At 55.2% G+C, this 13,070-nt stretch overlaps 1 protein-coding gene across 1 annotated transcript; it reads right to left on the minus strand.

The window, feature by feature from the left end:
- Positions 1-10,974: 10,974 nt before the first annotated feature.
- Positions 10,975-12,580, minus strand: LOC141727802 (serine/threonine-protein kinase pim-1-like). Its single transcript, XM_074534091.1, has 4 exons — positions 12,467-12,580; positions 12,057-12,423; positions 11,179-11,414; positions 10,975-10,989 (listed from the first exon to the last, which is right to left on the minus strand). Exons 1-4 carry the CDS (start codon positions 12,578-12,580, stop codon positions 10,975-10,977), a joined length of 732 nt encoding a protein of 243 aa, XP_074390192.1.
- Positions 12,581-13,070: the final 490 nt, after the last annotated feature.

Below are 13,070 nucleotides of genomic sequence, written 5' to 3' on the forward strand. Positions count from 1 at the left end.
AAAGTTTCTTGGTTTTATGTACTTTGCCTGTAAAAATTTGTGTAATTCCTGACCTCTTGCAGATATCTGGCTGGTGTTTTCCCTGTGCACCAAACTCAAGTAAAGGTGGCAGATGAATTGGTGAGTTGGCACGCAAACCCCAAATGGAGCTCTGGGTGCGTGGAGGATCGGGGCAGTGTGAGTCACGCACAATCCCTGCAGTGGGGGGACATGGGTCCCTAGCAGGGTTTAGGGTGCCCCGAGTACAGCAGCAGCCCTGAGTAGAGCCAAGAGGGCCCCAGTGCCCAGGGTGGGATGGCGGTGCTGGGGGTTCAGTGTGCCGTGGGTCACATAGAAACCGTAAACCCACTGGAGGCCCCTGGGGGGATTGGGGTCACAGGGCAGGGCAGGGCTGGGCTCACAGGGCAGGGGAAGGCTGGACCTGCTCCTTCCTCCCCCACACACAAAATGTTTAGAGCCAACAATCTCCTCTGGTCTGTCACAACAGGCAGTGCTGGAGGTGAAATCCCAATTGTGGCCATGGGCACCTGGCTGAGAAGGACAGTTCTTTTCCGTAAGGAAGGAAAGCACAGAGCCTCAAGGTTTGGAAGCCAGGTGCGAGCCTCAGTAGGCCAAGGCCAGCTAGACATGTCAGTAATAGCAGATTTTGGATTTAGGGAATTTTGGAGGTGGAAACCCAATCTCGACCATGGGCACCTGGAGAAGCAGGATAGTTCTTTCCCATGGGAAGGAGAGCATGGAGCCTCCCCCAATGTTTTGGGGACAGATGAGAGGTGACCCTTGTGAAACTACTGAACCCCAGACTTGTCCTGGCAATATTCCTATGGGAACAATCCCTGGATATAAGGAACTTTGGAGGTGAAATCGCAATTCTGGCCATGGGTGCCTGGAGCAGAAGGACAGTTCTTTTCCATTGAGAAGGAAAGCACAGAGCCCCAGTGTTTCAGCAGCAGATGAGAAGTGACCCTCAACATGCAAAGGTCACTTGGACCAGTCAGGCAGTCTATGGGAAGCCAAACCAGCCAGACCTCTTCTGTTTTCCCTTGGTTTTATGGGGCTCCATAGTGTCACAATGGTGCCTTGGATCCATGCGGCCCTGCAGTGTCATCATGGTGACTTGATTCCATGGGTTCCAGCAGTGTCACAATGGCCTCTTAATTACAAGAAGACCTGCAGTGTCACTGGCCCCCAGGTTCAATGGAGTCCCACAATGTGACAGTGTCGCCCAGGTGTCATAAGGCCCTGCAGTGTCACAATGGTCCCAAGGATTCCAAGAGCCCTTGCAGTGTCACAATGGTCTCCGTGGTTCCCCAGGCCCCAAAATGTCATGGGACTCCTCTGTTCCATGAAGTCTGCAATGTCACAATGGACCTTTGGACCCTGGGAGTTTGCTCTGTCACAATGCTCTCCTCTGGCTCCACAGTGTCACAATGGACCATTGATGACAGGAGGCCGCTCTGTGTTGCCCTGGAGCTTCGGTTCCATGCAGCCCTGCAGTGCCACAATGGTCTCCTTTGGTTGCCCGCAGTCAGAATGGACCACTGATGACACGAGGCCCTGCAATGTCACAATGGACCTTTGGTTCCATGCAGCCCTGCAGTGTCACAAAGGCCTCTTGGTTTCACGAGGCCCCACAATATCACAGTGGTCTTCCCAGGGTCACAATGGTCTCACTGGTTCCATGAGGTTTCACAGTCTCACAATGCTTTGCTTATTCCATGGGGCCTCATAGTGTCACAATGGTCTCCATGAGTCCCCTGAGTGTCACAATGGTCTTTGTGATTCCATGGGCCCCTCAGTGTCACAATAGCCCTTTGGTTCCATGAGGCTGTCAAGTACTCAATTGTCTTTGCATGGTTCCAGGAGGCCTTGCAATGTCACAATGAACCTTTAGTTCCATGGAGTCCCACGGTGTCACAATGGCCACTTGGTTCCATGACACCACAGTGTCACAATGGTCTCCATGGTTCCATGAGGCCCCATGGTGTCATAATGGACCCTTGGTTCGATGGGGCCTCTCAATGTCACAATGATCCTTACATTCCATGGAGCCACACAATGTCAGTACAGTCCCCTTGGTTCCATGAGGCCCAGCAATGTCACAGTGCTCTCCATGATTCCATGAGGCCTCACATTGCCACAATGGTCACTTGGTCTCACAGGGCCCCACAGTGTCACAATGGTCCCTTGGTCTCACAGGGCCCCACAGTGCCGCAATGGTCCCTTAGTTCCATGGCCCTGTGCTGCTGCATTCCCCCCTCCCCTTCTCAGGCCATCCTGCCAGCTGAGAAATGCTCCTTGGGGCTTGGCCTTGGCCAACAGCCCCTGGGCTCAGCTCCTCTGCAGCTCATCACAAACACTGTCTGCTCCAGCCACTGCTGCTGCCCAACCAGCTCCTGGTTTCTGTAGGAGCAGCCCTGGGAACTGTTTTTGTTACCTCCGTGGCACAACATCCCTGTTCTCACACTGCCAAAAAAAGCTGTTGGTGCCAAGTGCAGCCAGGATGAGCCATTGCTGGGACTGAAGCCCCTCTCTTGGGGCCCTGCAAACAGCACTCCAAAAGGAGCCCTTGGAGCTCTCCTGGGCCAGCGACTCCCTCTGAGTGGGGCCTCTCCCAGCCGGGAACTCTCCCGTTTGCTGCACTCGGGGGTCCCGAACAACCACAGAGCCTGGGCTGATCCCCCCACTCCTCCAGGCTCAACCCTTTGCCCTTTGCTGGGGAGAGAACAAAGGATCCACAGTGAGCATTTCCTGCCCTCAGGGGAATTGCTCACAGGTGCCTGGCACTGACTCTTTGTGTCTGTGTGCACACAAGTGTCTGTGCTGGGGAAATGTGGCAGAAATGCTGCTCTCTGAGGAGTTGGAGTGCCTGGGATAGCTGAGTCAGTCAGGCCTGTAGGGAAGGTTAAATCACAAGGCCTAAGTTAAATTAAATGCTGCTGACAGTTTTTCTTTTGCTAAGCAGTTACCTTTAATATAAGTTTTATGGTAAGTTCAATATTTTAAAGTGTTATTCCTCTGTTAAATTGCGAAGTCATAGGTTTAAGTTAGGTTACATGCTGTTACGCTCTGCTCTTTTGCTAAATTGTGAGGTTGAAAGTATCAGTTAAGGTTAATGTATAAGTAAAGTCCTGTTAAGTTTGAGTTCTGTTAAGCTTTCAGGCCGTGTTCCTTTTATCCTTGCCCTTGCTGTCCTTGTGTCACACACACACGCACAGGGACAGTTCTAGGTTAATTTCTGGTTTTATTGCCTGGATTCTGTTTGGTTTTGTTGTTGCTTTGTTTCCCCGGTGTGCCTGAAGAGTCCAGTAAGGAGCAGAGTGACTCTTGCCAAGGAACTTTGTGTTGCTGTCGGTTAACATTAAATCTGGTGTTTCCTGCTCCCTTGCTGAGGATTGTTTCAGTGCTCTCAAGGCCTCGTTGGTACCAGGGTGCAGGAGCAATTGATTTTTGAAGCAATCTAAAACTCCATAGTTTCCCCACTGCAAACAGACATCCTCCTCGAGTGTGTGCCAAGCCAAGGTGCCACCAGGAGCACTCCAGACCTGCCCTGGGCCAGCTATGAGGGTGGATCATCATCCCAACCTGCACTGGGCCATTGCAAGGGACTGTTGCCATGGACACTGCACTGACCCCACTGCTGGGTTTGGGTGCCATGGCAACCCCCATCAGTTCAGGTTTCCTTGGAAACCAGCCCAAGGAGCCGTTTCTGTAGCCAGGTTCCATGGCCACTTGCCTGCAGAGCAGTTGCTGCCCTCGGCTGCCATGGCAACCCTCAGGACAAAGCAGTGCCAGGGCTGCTCCAGGTACAATTCCAGTGACACTTGTTGGTGCCACCAGGTGCCATGACAATGGCCACGGGGACCCGGTCCTTGGTTTGGTGCCATGGCAACCAATGCCCGGAGCTGTTGTGATGGTTGGTGGCCATGGAAAGCTGCCCTGGGCCCTTGCTCAGGGCTGGTGTCAGTGCCCAGAGCCAGAGGAGATCCCTTGCTGGGGGCTGTGCCATGGCCACCTGCCCTGTGCCGCGCTGGCCGCTCAGGCACCAGGAACCAGCAGCCACCGGCACTGCCAGGGCCAAAGGCCAGCTCAGCCAGACAGAAAGGGGCAGGGCTGGGCACTGTTTCCATGGCAACCGGCACTGGGGGAACACCTGGGTCACCTGGCCTGGCAGTTGCCATGGAAATCCCTGGCAGGGACTGAGGGCACAGCCCCTGGCACTGAGACACTGCTGGGCCGGGTGCTGAGCACAGGGCTGAGCACGCAGAGATGGTTTTGTTCTTGCTGAGCTGCAGCACAGCCAAGGCCTGTCCTACCCCTCATCAGCCACGCTGGGGAGGGGCTGGGTCTGCGGGGGAGCTGGGCAGGGGACACAGCCAGGACAGGGGACCCCAACTGAGCCCGGGCATAGCCCAGACCAGAGCACATCATGCTCAGGGTATGAAGGGGGGAACAGGGAGGAAGGGGGGAATTTTGGAGTGAGGGCTTTTGCCTTCCCAGGTAACACTTAGGCAAGAGGGGGCCCTGTTTCACCAGTGGGCAGGGTCACTACCAAAGACACAGACACCAACTTAAGGAATTGTGTCATTTATATCATGCACAGCTGCAATGATTTACAAAAGGATAAGCTCAGGAAAGCACATCATCATTACCAAAGAATTACAAAAGAAGCTCAGCAATCCATCATAACCCATCATTACATTTTGATGACCAATCCCTTGGTGAAACACTAGAGGTGTTTGTGGCAGACAAAGATTCTGCCTGACTATCAAGGTACACCTTACAGACATCAGTAGTACTTCAGTGACACCGTTCTTCATTCTTTTTTCTCAATCTCATTTGAGTTAGGAACAAGAATTCTGTTGTCCCTGGAGCTGGCACCTTTTTCATCCCAGAATAATGCCCCCCAGGCCCTTTGCTGTTCAGCTTTACCATGCTGTCTGGGCTAACAAGGCTTGGGGAGCCCTTTCCCCTCTGGCTGGAAGGGGCCGGGTCCCAGTCCCTGAGGGGCACCCAGGCTCCTGGATGGAATTCCTGTGCAAGTCCCTCAGTGTCACAGCAGCCTTCACATGGAGCCCCGTGGATCAGAGCATTTCTCAAAGGGGCCCTTGGGGCAAACAGGGAGATTTGGTCTGGCAGGATGGGCAAAACAATCTCCTGTCAGATCCACTGGTTCTCACACAGAATCCTTGGCTGCAGGGACACATTCCCATTGTTCCTGCCCAGGTTTCAGGACTCAGAGTTGTCTTTCCTAGGAGCTGTTCCTTCAGCTGCCTCGGGAGGGCCTTTTGGCCTCTGGACCCACATTCTGGCTCCATTATTAGGGCTGCTGGATCCAAACCCTTTATCTCCACAAATGGTGGTGACTGGAGCTGGATCTCCTTTTTTATCAATTGCTCTTAAAGTTGCAATATCAATAATGGTCCTACACTGTCATGAGGTTGAATAATCCAATCCTGGTCACTATTGTTTAACAGAATTACTGTAATTTCTCCTTTACATTCTGCATCAATTCCTCCTGCCATGGCATGAACACTTTCCAAGGCCAAATTCCAAGGGAGCAGTTACCAAAGCAAAGTGTCCTGGAGGAATCTGAACTCCTGTTTCAGTACTGATAGCTCTCATTTGCTTTGAATTTCTCCTCATTAATTCCAATGCATGAAGGCCCAGCCCTGCAGCCTCTGGGCTGGCCCTGCCAGGGGCCATCACAGCCAGAACAATTTCCCAGGCAGCCCAAGTCTCACTGCCCATGGCTGGATTTGCAAATTGGGGGCAGCCGTGCACAGCCAGGGGGTTTCATTTCCCCAGTGGGCCATTGTGAAGGGCATGGAGCACATCTGGGAGATGGGTTCTCCATGGGCAAAGGTTCCCATCTCCTCATTTTTCGATTGCTCTTTTAACAACCCCTTCACCTGCACAACCAATCCTGCAGCTTGTGGATAGTCTGGTACATGAAGAACCCTGCAGGCTTAATCACTGTATTTTTCACAGGAACAGACAAAGCACTCTGCATCACAGTATCAGCACACCATGTAAAAGTAGCCAATTTCCTCCCTTCCACCCTTTTTCATTGTATACAATCTCACAAAGTTGACCACTGACATTAGGGTCCTGGCCAATCCTGTTCTGTAGGGTATTTAGTGTTACATCCCTGAGCAGCCAAAGATACCAAATTAGCATTGTCAGCACTATTTCACATTATTATTATTTTATATATAGATATACATATCGATATACATATAGACAGATAGATAAAAACATATATATATAAAGACATAGAAATATTATACACATATATAATAATGCCTTATTATTCTATAAATACATATATTGCTATTTATTATACTGATATTTCACTTGTACAAATGCATCTGAGCTCAAGATTAAAACCTTTTCCTGTTGCTCCATGTGGGAGCATTCCAACAATAATTGCTCCTTCTGAAGGTGCTGTTTCCTATGTACTCTCAACAAATTCATCTTTGTCTGCCCAAACACACAAAGTCTTTTCCTTTTCCATATGCAATTTTTGGATGCATTTGAAGACATCCAGGGGTGCAGCTTCTTTTACCCGACTGCCCCACTGCTCACACAGGGCTCCGACCTCAGCCCACTCCAGAGCCAGGGAACTCCAGGGAAGGGCTTCCCAGCTGGGAATTTCTGAGGGGACTGATTTCTCACACTGACACTGAACAAGAGACATTTTGTTAGCATCTGGACAGACTGGTCCAGTTTTATTTTACCAGTGGGCAGGGTCAGCACCAAAGACATAGAGTCCAGCTGAAGGAATCAGTGTCATTTCCTGCAGTTCAGAGCAGCAAAGAATCACAAAAGGAGTAGCTCAGCAATGCACCCAACCATCCCCACCAAAGATTGCCTGCAGTGATTAACAAAGATCCAGTAGCATTTACCCTCAGGCTTTACCATCCCCCAGACCCACACAGCAGCTAGGGAAGCTGTCACAGCCAAGGGCTGCAGAGCCACTCCTGGGCACTGGGAATTCCTGCAGGTGCCTCCAGCCCCAGGTGAGGCTCCAACCCCGCTGGGAGAGGGCCCAGCTCTGACAGTGCTGAATGAACAAACTGACAGCACTGCTAGTGTGGCAACATCTGCCTTCATCCTCCTCTTGGGTCCCTCCCAGAGCCTGGCCAGGGCTCAAGGAGGAACCAAGGGAGGTGACTTTGACCATACAGCCCCAAACAAGGCCAGATGTCAGATTCCATGGCCTTGTCTGGCTTCTAAATACACAAAGGTCAATACATGTTTCACTAAGGAGTGGCTACATCTATCTCAATGCTAATGACCATGCATATTTCATCAGGGAGCAGATACAAAGATATCCTTTGCTTGGAAGGTTCATCCAGAGGCCACCTTTGGCTCAGGGCCTGCTGTCCAGGCCTCACTCAGGGCTGTGTCCAGGCCTTGGCACTTGAGGGATGTGGTTTAGTGCTGGGCTTGGCACTGCTGGGTGAGCGGCTGCACTGGGTGAGCTCAGAGGGCTTTTCCAACAGAGAGGATTCTGTGATTCCATGATTCTATCCACTGCATTCAGCTGGAGCTATTTTAGCAGCATTCCTTTGCTTCAAAAGTTCCCTCTTGCCCAGCTCCTGTGGTCTGAGGCTTCAGCTCCTTCAGCTCCTGGTGCTGAGCTGCTCATGCTGAACAAGACAACTTGGAGAGAAGAACACAGTCCATGCAATCCCTTCTGGGACACGGAGAGGGGAGGCTGTGCAAACAGGAACATTGTTTGCTGTGGCCTCCTCTCTGCCCTTCACACCTTTCAGCGCTTTGAACCAGCCAAGAGCTTTCTCCAAGAGTGCAATGGAGCAGCTGTTCCTGCTCCCAGGCCTGGCTCTCTCCAGTCTCTGCCATTGCCTGGTTCTGTCCCTCTTGCTGTGCCCTCTGTTCCCCCAGGGCTCGCTGGCTGCTGCCCAGGACTGTGGCACTGGCACAGATCCAGGGCTCCAGAGCCTCCTTTCTCTGCCTTTGCAGCTGCCTGGGCACAGCAGCCTTTTCCATCTGGAAGCTCCCCATGGACAGGGAGTGCCCAGCTCTGTTCCCTGCACAGCCTCCAGGAGCCCAGGGCTGCCATCTCCAGTCCCTGCTGGCACTGGGGGCTCCCAGGTGCCTCAGGCTGCTGTGACACTGCTGCACACGGGAGGGAAGAGGGGCAGGGACTGTGCTCAAAGTCAGCTCCATGTGCTGCTGCTGCTGCTGCTGCTGCTGCTGCTGCGGGGTCATTTGTGCAGCCCTGCCCCAGAGTCAGGGACCAGATCCTGCCAGTCTCTTCCAGCCCTGGCTGCTCAGACTTTGGGCCCTGGAGCCTCAGGTGGCCAAAGGCAGCTGCTGCTGGTCCCTCTGTGTGCCCGTGTTCAGCAGTGCTGCTCCATCAGTCTGTGCCCAGCAACGGGGAAAAGCCTCAGCCCTGCAGGGCCAGGAGCTGCCGGGCTCTGCCTGAGCAGCTCAGCCAGCAGGAAGGGAGCTGCTCCACACAGGAACCAGGAGCAAAGGACATTCCTTCTTGAGGACATGTTTTCTATTGAAAGGAAAAAAAAGGAAAAAGGAAAAAAAATTGATAAATTTTTTAGATAAGAATGAAATCCAAGTGTTAGTTAAAAAACATAACATACAATTAATTAAAAAAAACCCATAAATGCCAAGTTACTTTCTTTGCATTAAGAGGTAAATGATCTTTTTCAAAAGAGAACTCAGTTCTTTACATTGTAAATGTGCTGATGGCATGGATCCATCTTTGTGACCTCAGTGGCCTCTTAAAAATTTTGGGCTTTGTTCCCAACACTGGTATTTGAAATTGTGTTCAAAGCAAGAGGAAATTGTTTTGTGCCCTTCCAGCTCCAAGCAGGACTGGGAATGGAAACTCTGTCAAAGCCCACATCCTTTAGAAGATGACCTTCCTTCTCAGCCTGGGAATGAGCTGCACATTCCTGTTGTAACTGCCAGGAGTTTCTTAGAGACACGAAGTCCCACTGACAGCTTTTTGCTCTGGTTTGGCAGTGCAGAAGGGCAATTCTCCATCCACCAGGTCCAGACTGCACTGCCTCAGGAGCACAGCCCACTCGCCAGCTTTGGCCCACCCGTGGCACTGCTAGAGGAGGAAGAAAATGCAATTGCACAATTCCAGCCAGTCAAGAAGAAAACACCCTGTGCAGATCCAGGTGTTCAGACGGGACTGTGGAGAGTTTGGGTCCTTGCCAGTTGGATGTGTGTCCCCAGCTGCAATCTCTGGGCCTGCAGCAGAGTCTCACTCACCGGCCAAAGCAGAAAGCTCAGGCGCTGTGCTCACAACGGGCTCGTCTGATGCAAAGCTGTCAGAGCAATGTGAGGGCAGAGCCAGCCCAGCTGGGCCCAGGGCTGAGCCCAGCAGAGCCCTGGCACGAGCCCAGAGCAGCCTCAGCACCCGCAGAGCCCGGCTGCGAGGAGAGAAAGCAGAAACCGCCCGTCAGCTGAGGGCTCCTGTGCCCTTGTGCCAAGGCCTGCGGTGCCCAGGCCATGCTGGCTGTGCCCCGAGCTGTGCCCAGAGCTGCCCATCCCTGCTGCCTTTGGCACAGAGCAGGAGGGCAGGACATGTGCCCAGCCTGCAGCCAGCCACGGCAAATCCAGCCCTCAGCAGCTGCCCAGAGCAGGATGCTCCTGTGCTCGCTGCCAGCTCCCAAAAGCTCTGATCCCACCCTGCCAAGCACACAGGGACCCACCTCACACCAGCCACGGCTGGAAGAAAAGCTGCTCCCAAACCATGGCCTCAGCCTTCTCCAAGGGCACGGCCCATCCACGCCACAGCTGCTCCCAAGCACTTCCCCATCCACACTGGACCATCTTGAATGCTTCTTCTGGAATAACAAACAACACATTATTGACAAGAGTTTAGAGACAAAAAGGGAAAACAAGAAAAACAGTAAAAACTCTTATCTCTGTCAGTGCCATGAGGAAGGCCCCACCCCTACATGCTAGGGAAAAACCCAGCCATGGCTGAGGGAATCCCACACTTTCTCTCTTCCTCCCTGCACTGTCCCCCAAAATCACAGTGACCCCAAAGCAAACAAGGGCAGTGGAGCAGCCCAAGCCCTTCCTTGCCTGCACAGCAAAGCAGCTGTGCACAGGTTCTGGAGCCTCACCTCTGCTCCCACCATGGGGTTGGTTTGTGTCGGGCTGGCTGCCCCAGCCCCAGCCCCAGCCCGGGGCACGGTGGGTGCTGGGGGCTGTTGGCAGAGCCAGGAGCCCACTCCCATTTCGTACCCGCCCCAGCCCATCCTCCCAGCCCTGCCAAAAGCAGCTGGGCAGCAACTGAAGAATGAGTTGCATCTGCCCCAGCAAAGGGGGAGCCTTTGGTTCCCCGCCAGGCTGGGTCATGCCCAAATCTGGCAGAATTTCCCCAGATGGGGACTCATCTGCAAATTCCCCGTGGAGTTTGGCTTTGAAGAAGGTGCCAGAATCAAAGTGCATCACCTTCAGCCTCCAGTGGCCAGGCTGAGGAAGAGCTTGTCATCCTTGATGTCACCCTCGCTGTCTCCAGCAGCAGCAGCAGCAGCAGCAGCATCCCGACCCGGTACAGCTTCTCCAGGGGCTCCTTCTCCTTCCCTGCGGGCAGACCAGGCTCTCAGGGCTCTGCCCAGGGCCCCAGCTGTCAGGGAACCAGGACAAGCAAAACCAGCTGGGATGGCAGCCACCAGTGCTGGGCAGAGCAGCTCAGCTCCAGCACAAGGGCTCCAGCACAAGGGCTGCGTGTTCCCATCCCATGACCCCGGTGCAGTGACACTGGCAGCACAAAAAGGGTTGGGTTCCTTTGCTTCTCATTGCCAAGGCATATGTGGAGCAGGAACTTACCAGGGCCCTGGATCAAAGTGTGCCTGTGGCGCTCTCCCTTCTTCTATGGCAGAGGAATATCCTGCATCCAAGGAACACAGAACAGGTCTTCCAGTGTGGGTCTGTCCAAGGAGTTCACGGATAAACACCACCAGATCAGGTCTTTGCACTCTGAGGAGAGAAAGCAGAAACTGATGGTCAGCCAGAGAAGGCTCCTGTCTGCTTTACCCCATTGTTCCCATGCCCAGGCCATGCTGGATGCGCTCTGAGCTGGGCCTAAACTTTCCCACCAATTCCCTGTTTTGGAGGAGAGCAGGACATGTGCCACCTCCTCAGCAGCTGCCAGAGCGGGATGCCCACGAGCCCGCTGCTGGCTCCCAGCACTTGGATTCCCCCCGTGCCCAGAGAAGAGGATCCACCTTGAGAGAGCCCTTGTGGCAGCGGGAGCTGGCCCCAGCTGAGGTTCCGGCCCCTCCTGAAAGGGTGCTCCCCGCAGACCATCTGGTGCAGCAGGATGCCCAGGGACCAGACCGTTGCTGCCTCGCCATGGTACCAGCCAAAGTCGTTCCATTCCGGGGGGCTGTAGGACAGTGTTCCTATGGAATACAGATGGAGTTCATCAGGGGGATGCTGCTGCTCCCAGAGCCTGGCCACAGCATCCCTGGGTATGTGGGGGCTGCATCAGGGGCACACAGGGTGACCACTGCCCTCTCGCCAGCATCTGGGACTTGTGCACAAAGTTAGGGTTGGAAAAGAAGCCTCTGGTGCTGGAAGAGGGCAGCCCTGGCTAGGCCCGACCATGACATGCAAAGGAAAAATCCACTCCATGCTGGGGAAAAAACATGCCCTTATCCTCCCTGCCTGCATTGCCCCAAAAATATTATGAAGCCAAGGGAAACAGGGCGAGTGGGGTAGTGCAAGCCCTTCCTCTCATTTGCACACCAAACTGGCTGGGGCACAGGTTCTGCCCTCTCTCTCTGCTACCCCCACCCACGGGGGTTTTGGTCGGGCTGGCTGCCCCAGCCCAGCCCCAGTCCTGGGCAGAGTGGCTGGCAAAGGCTGCCAGCAGGGCTGGAAGATGCCTGCCCACCCAGCCCTGCTCTAAAGCAACTCAGCTGAGGACTCAGTGCCCTGACTGGCAGCAAAAGGGAGAATCCCCGCTGCCACAGCCAGCTTGGGCTGTGAGAGGTTGGGCCATGAGATGTCAGCAGCGGGAGCACAGCCCTGGGTAGGCTCACCTGCAAAGTGTGTGTAGACTGTGTCCTGCAGGTAGGTGCCACAGCCAAAGTCAATCAGCTTGGCCTGCCCGGTGTCCAGGTCAACCAGGATGTTCTCTGGCTTGATGTCCCTGTGCAGGACCCCGCAGCTGGTGCAGTGCCGCACGGCCTCCAGCACCTGGCGGAACAGCTCCCGCGCCTCCTCCTCGGGCAGGAACCGCCGTGCCCCAATGAAACGCTGCAGGTCCTGACACTGCTCTGGCCGCTCCAGCACCATCACGATGCAGTTGGGGAGCTCGAGCCACTCCAGCAGCTGGACCACACCGGGGAAGCCAGTGGACACCCTGGCCAGCAGCACGATCTCCAGGGGTGCGCTGGTGCCGTCGGGCTGCGGGAGGAGCACGATGCCGTCAGTGGGGCCGATGCCGTGCCAGGCCTGGGGAAGCCCTCAGCCAGCCCGGGATACTCTGCGCCCTGCGCTGGCCCCACGCCCGCTCTCCCTCGGGGCGTCCTGGCGGCTCCCACCGTGCCGGGCCCCGGCTCATCCCTGGCCGGCAGCCCCGGCTGCTGGCCCCGCTCACTCACCAGCTCGCCCCAGTGCCGGACGCGGTTCCGTGGCACCCTTTTGATGGCCACCTGCAAGCCAAGGCCAGCAGCGGGGTGAGCTCGCCGCCCCCACTGCGTGCCCCATCCTCTGCCCTCTGCCCTCCTCCTCCTCCATCCCCTCCTCCTGCGCCCGCCGCCAGCCCCACCGCTCACCGGGGCGCCGTCCGAGAGCCGCGTGGCCGCGAAGACTCTGCCGAAGCCGCCGCGCCCCAGCAGCGATCCCAGCCGATACCGCTCCTGCAGGGCCTCCTGCGCCGTCCCTGCGGGCGAGACGCGGCTGTCAGCGCTCGGCCCGGGACCAGCAACGGCCCCCGAGCGCCCCTCACCCGCCCCGGGCCGGCCATGCCCAGGCGTTGGCTCCCGGGAACGCGGCACGGGAGGCTCGGGATCGGCGGCCGCGCTGCCGAGCGGCGGAGCTCGGGCCGGGGA

Source organism: Zonotrichia albicollis, unplaced genomic scaffold, assembly GCF_047830755.1.
Source record: "Zonotrichia albicollis isolate bZonAlb1 unplaced genomic scaffold, bZonAlb1.hap1 Scaffold_254, whole genome shotgun sequence".
In the NCBI taxonomy this organism is placed as follows: Eukaryota; Metazoa; Chordata; class Aves; order Passeriformes; family Passerellidae; genus Zonotrichia; species Zonotrichia albicollis.

What these genes read in the sequence shown, in the direction of transcription:
- LOC141727802 (XM_074534091.1), bottom strand. Translation starts at nt 12,580, where the DNA reads ATGAGCCGGGGCCCGGCACGGTGGGAGCCGCCAGGACGCCCCGAGGGA. An exon ending in TGAGGGCTTCCCCAGGCCTG is followed by an intron (nt 12,424 to 12,466) that starts GCACGGCATCGG and finishes CTCCTCCCGCAG; the next exon opens with CCCGACGGCACCAGCGCACC. An exon ending in AGTCTACACACACTTTGCAG is followed by an intron (nt 11,415 to 12,056) that starts GTGAGCCTACCC and finishes TGTATTCCATAG; the next exon opens with GAACACTGTCCTACAGCCCC.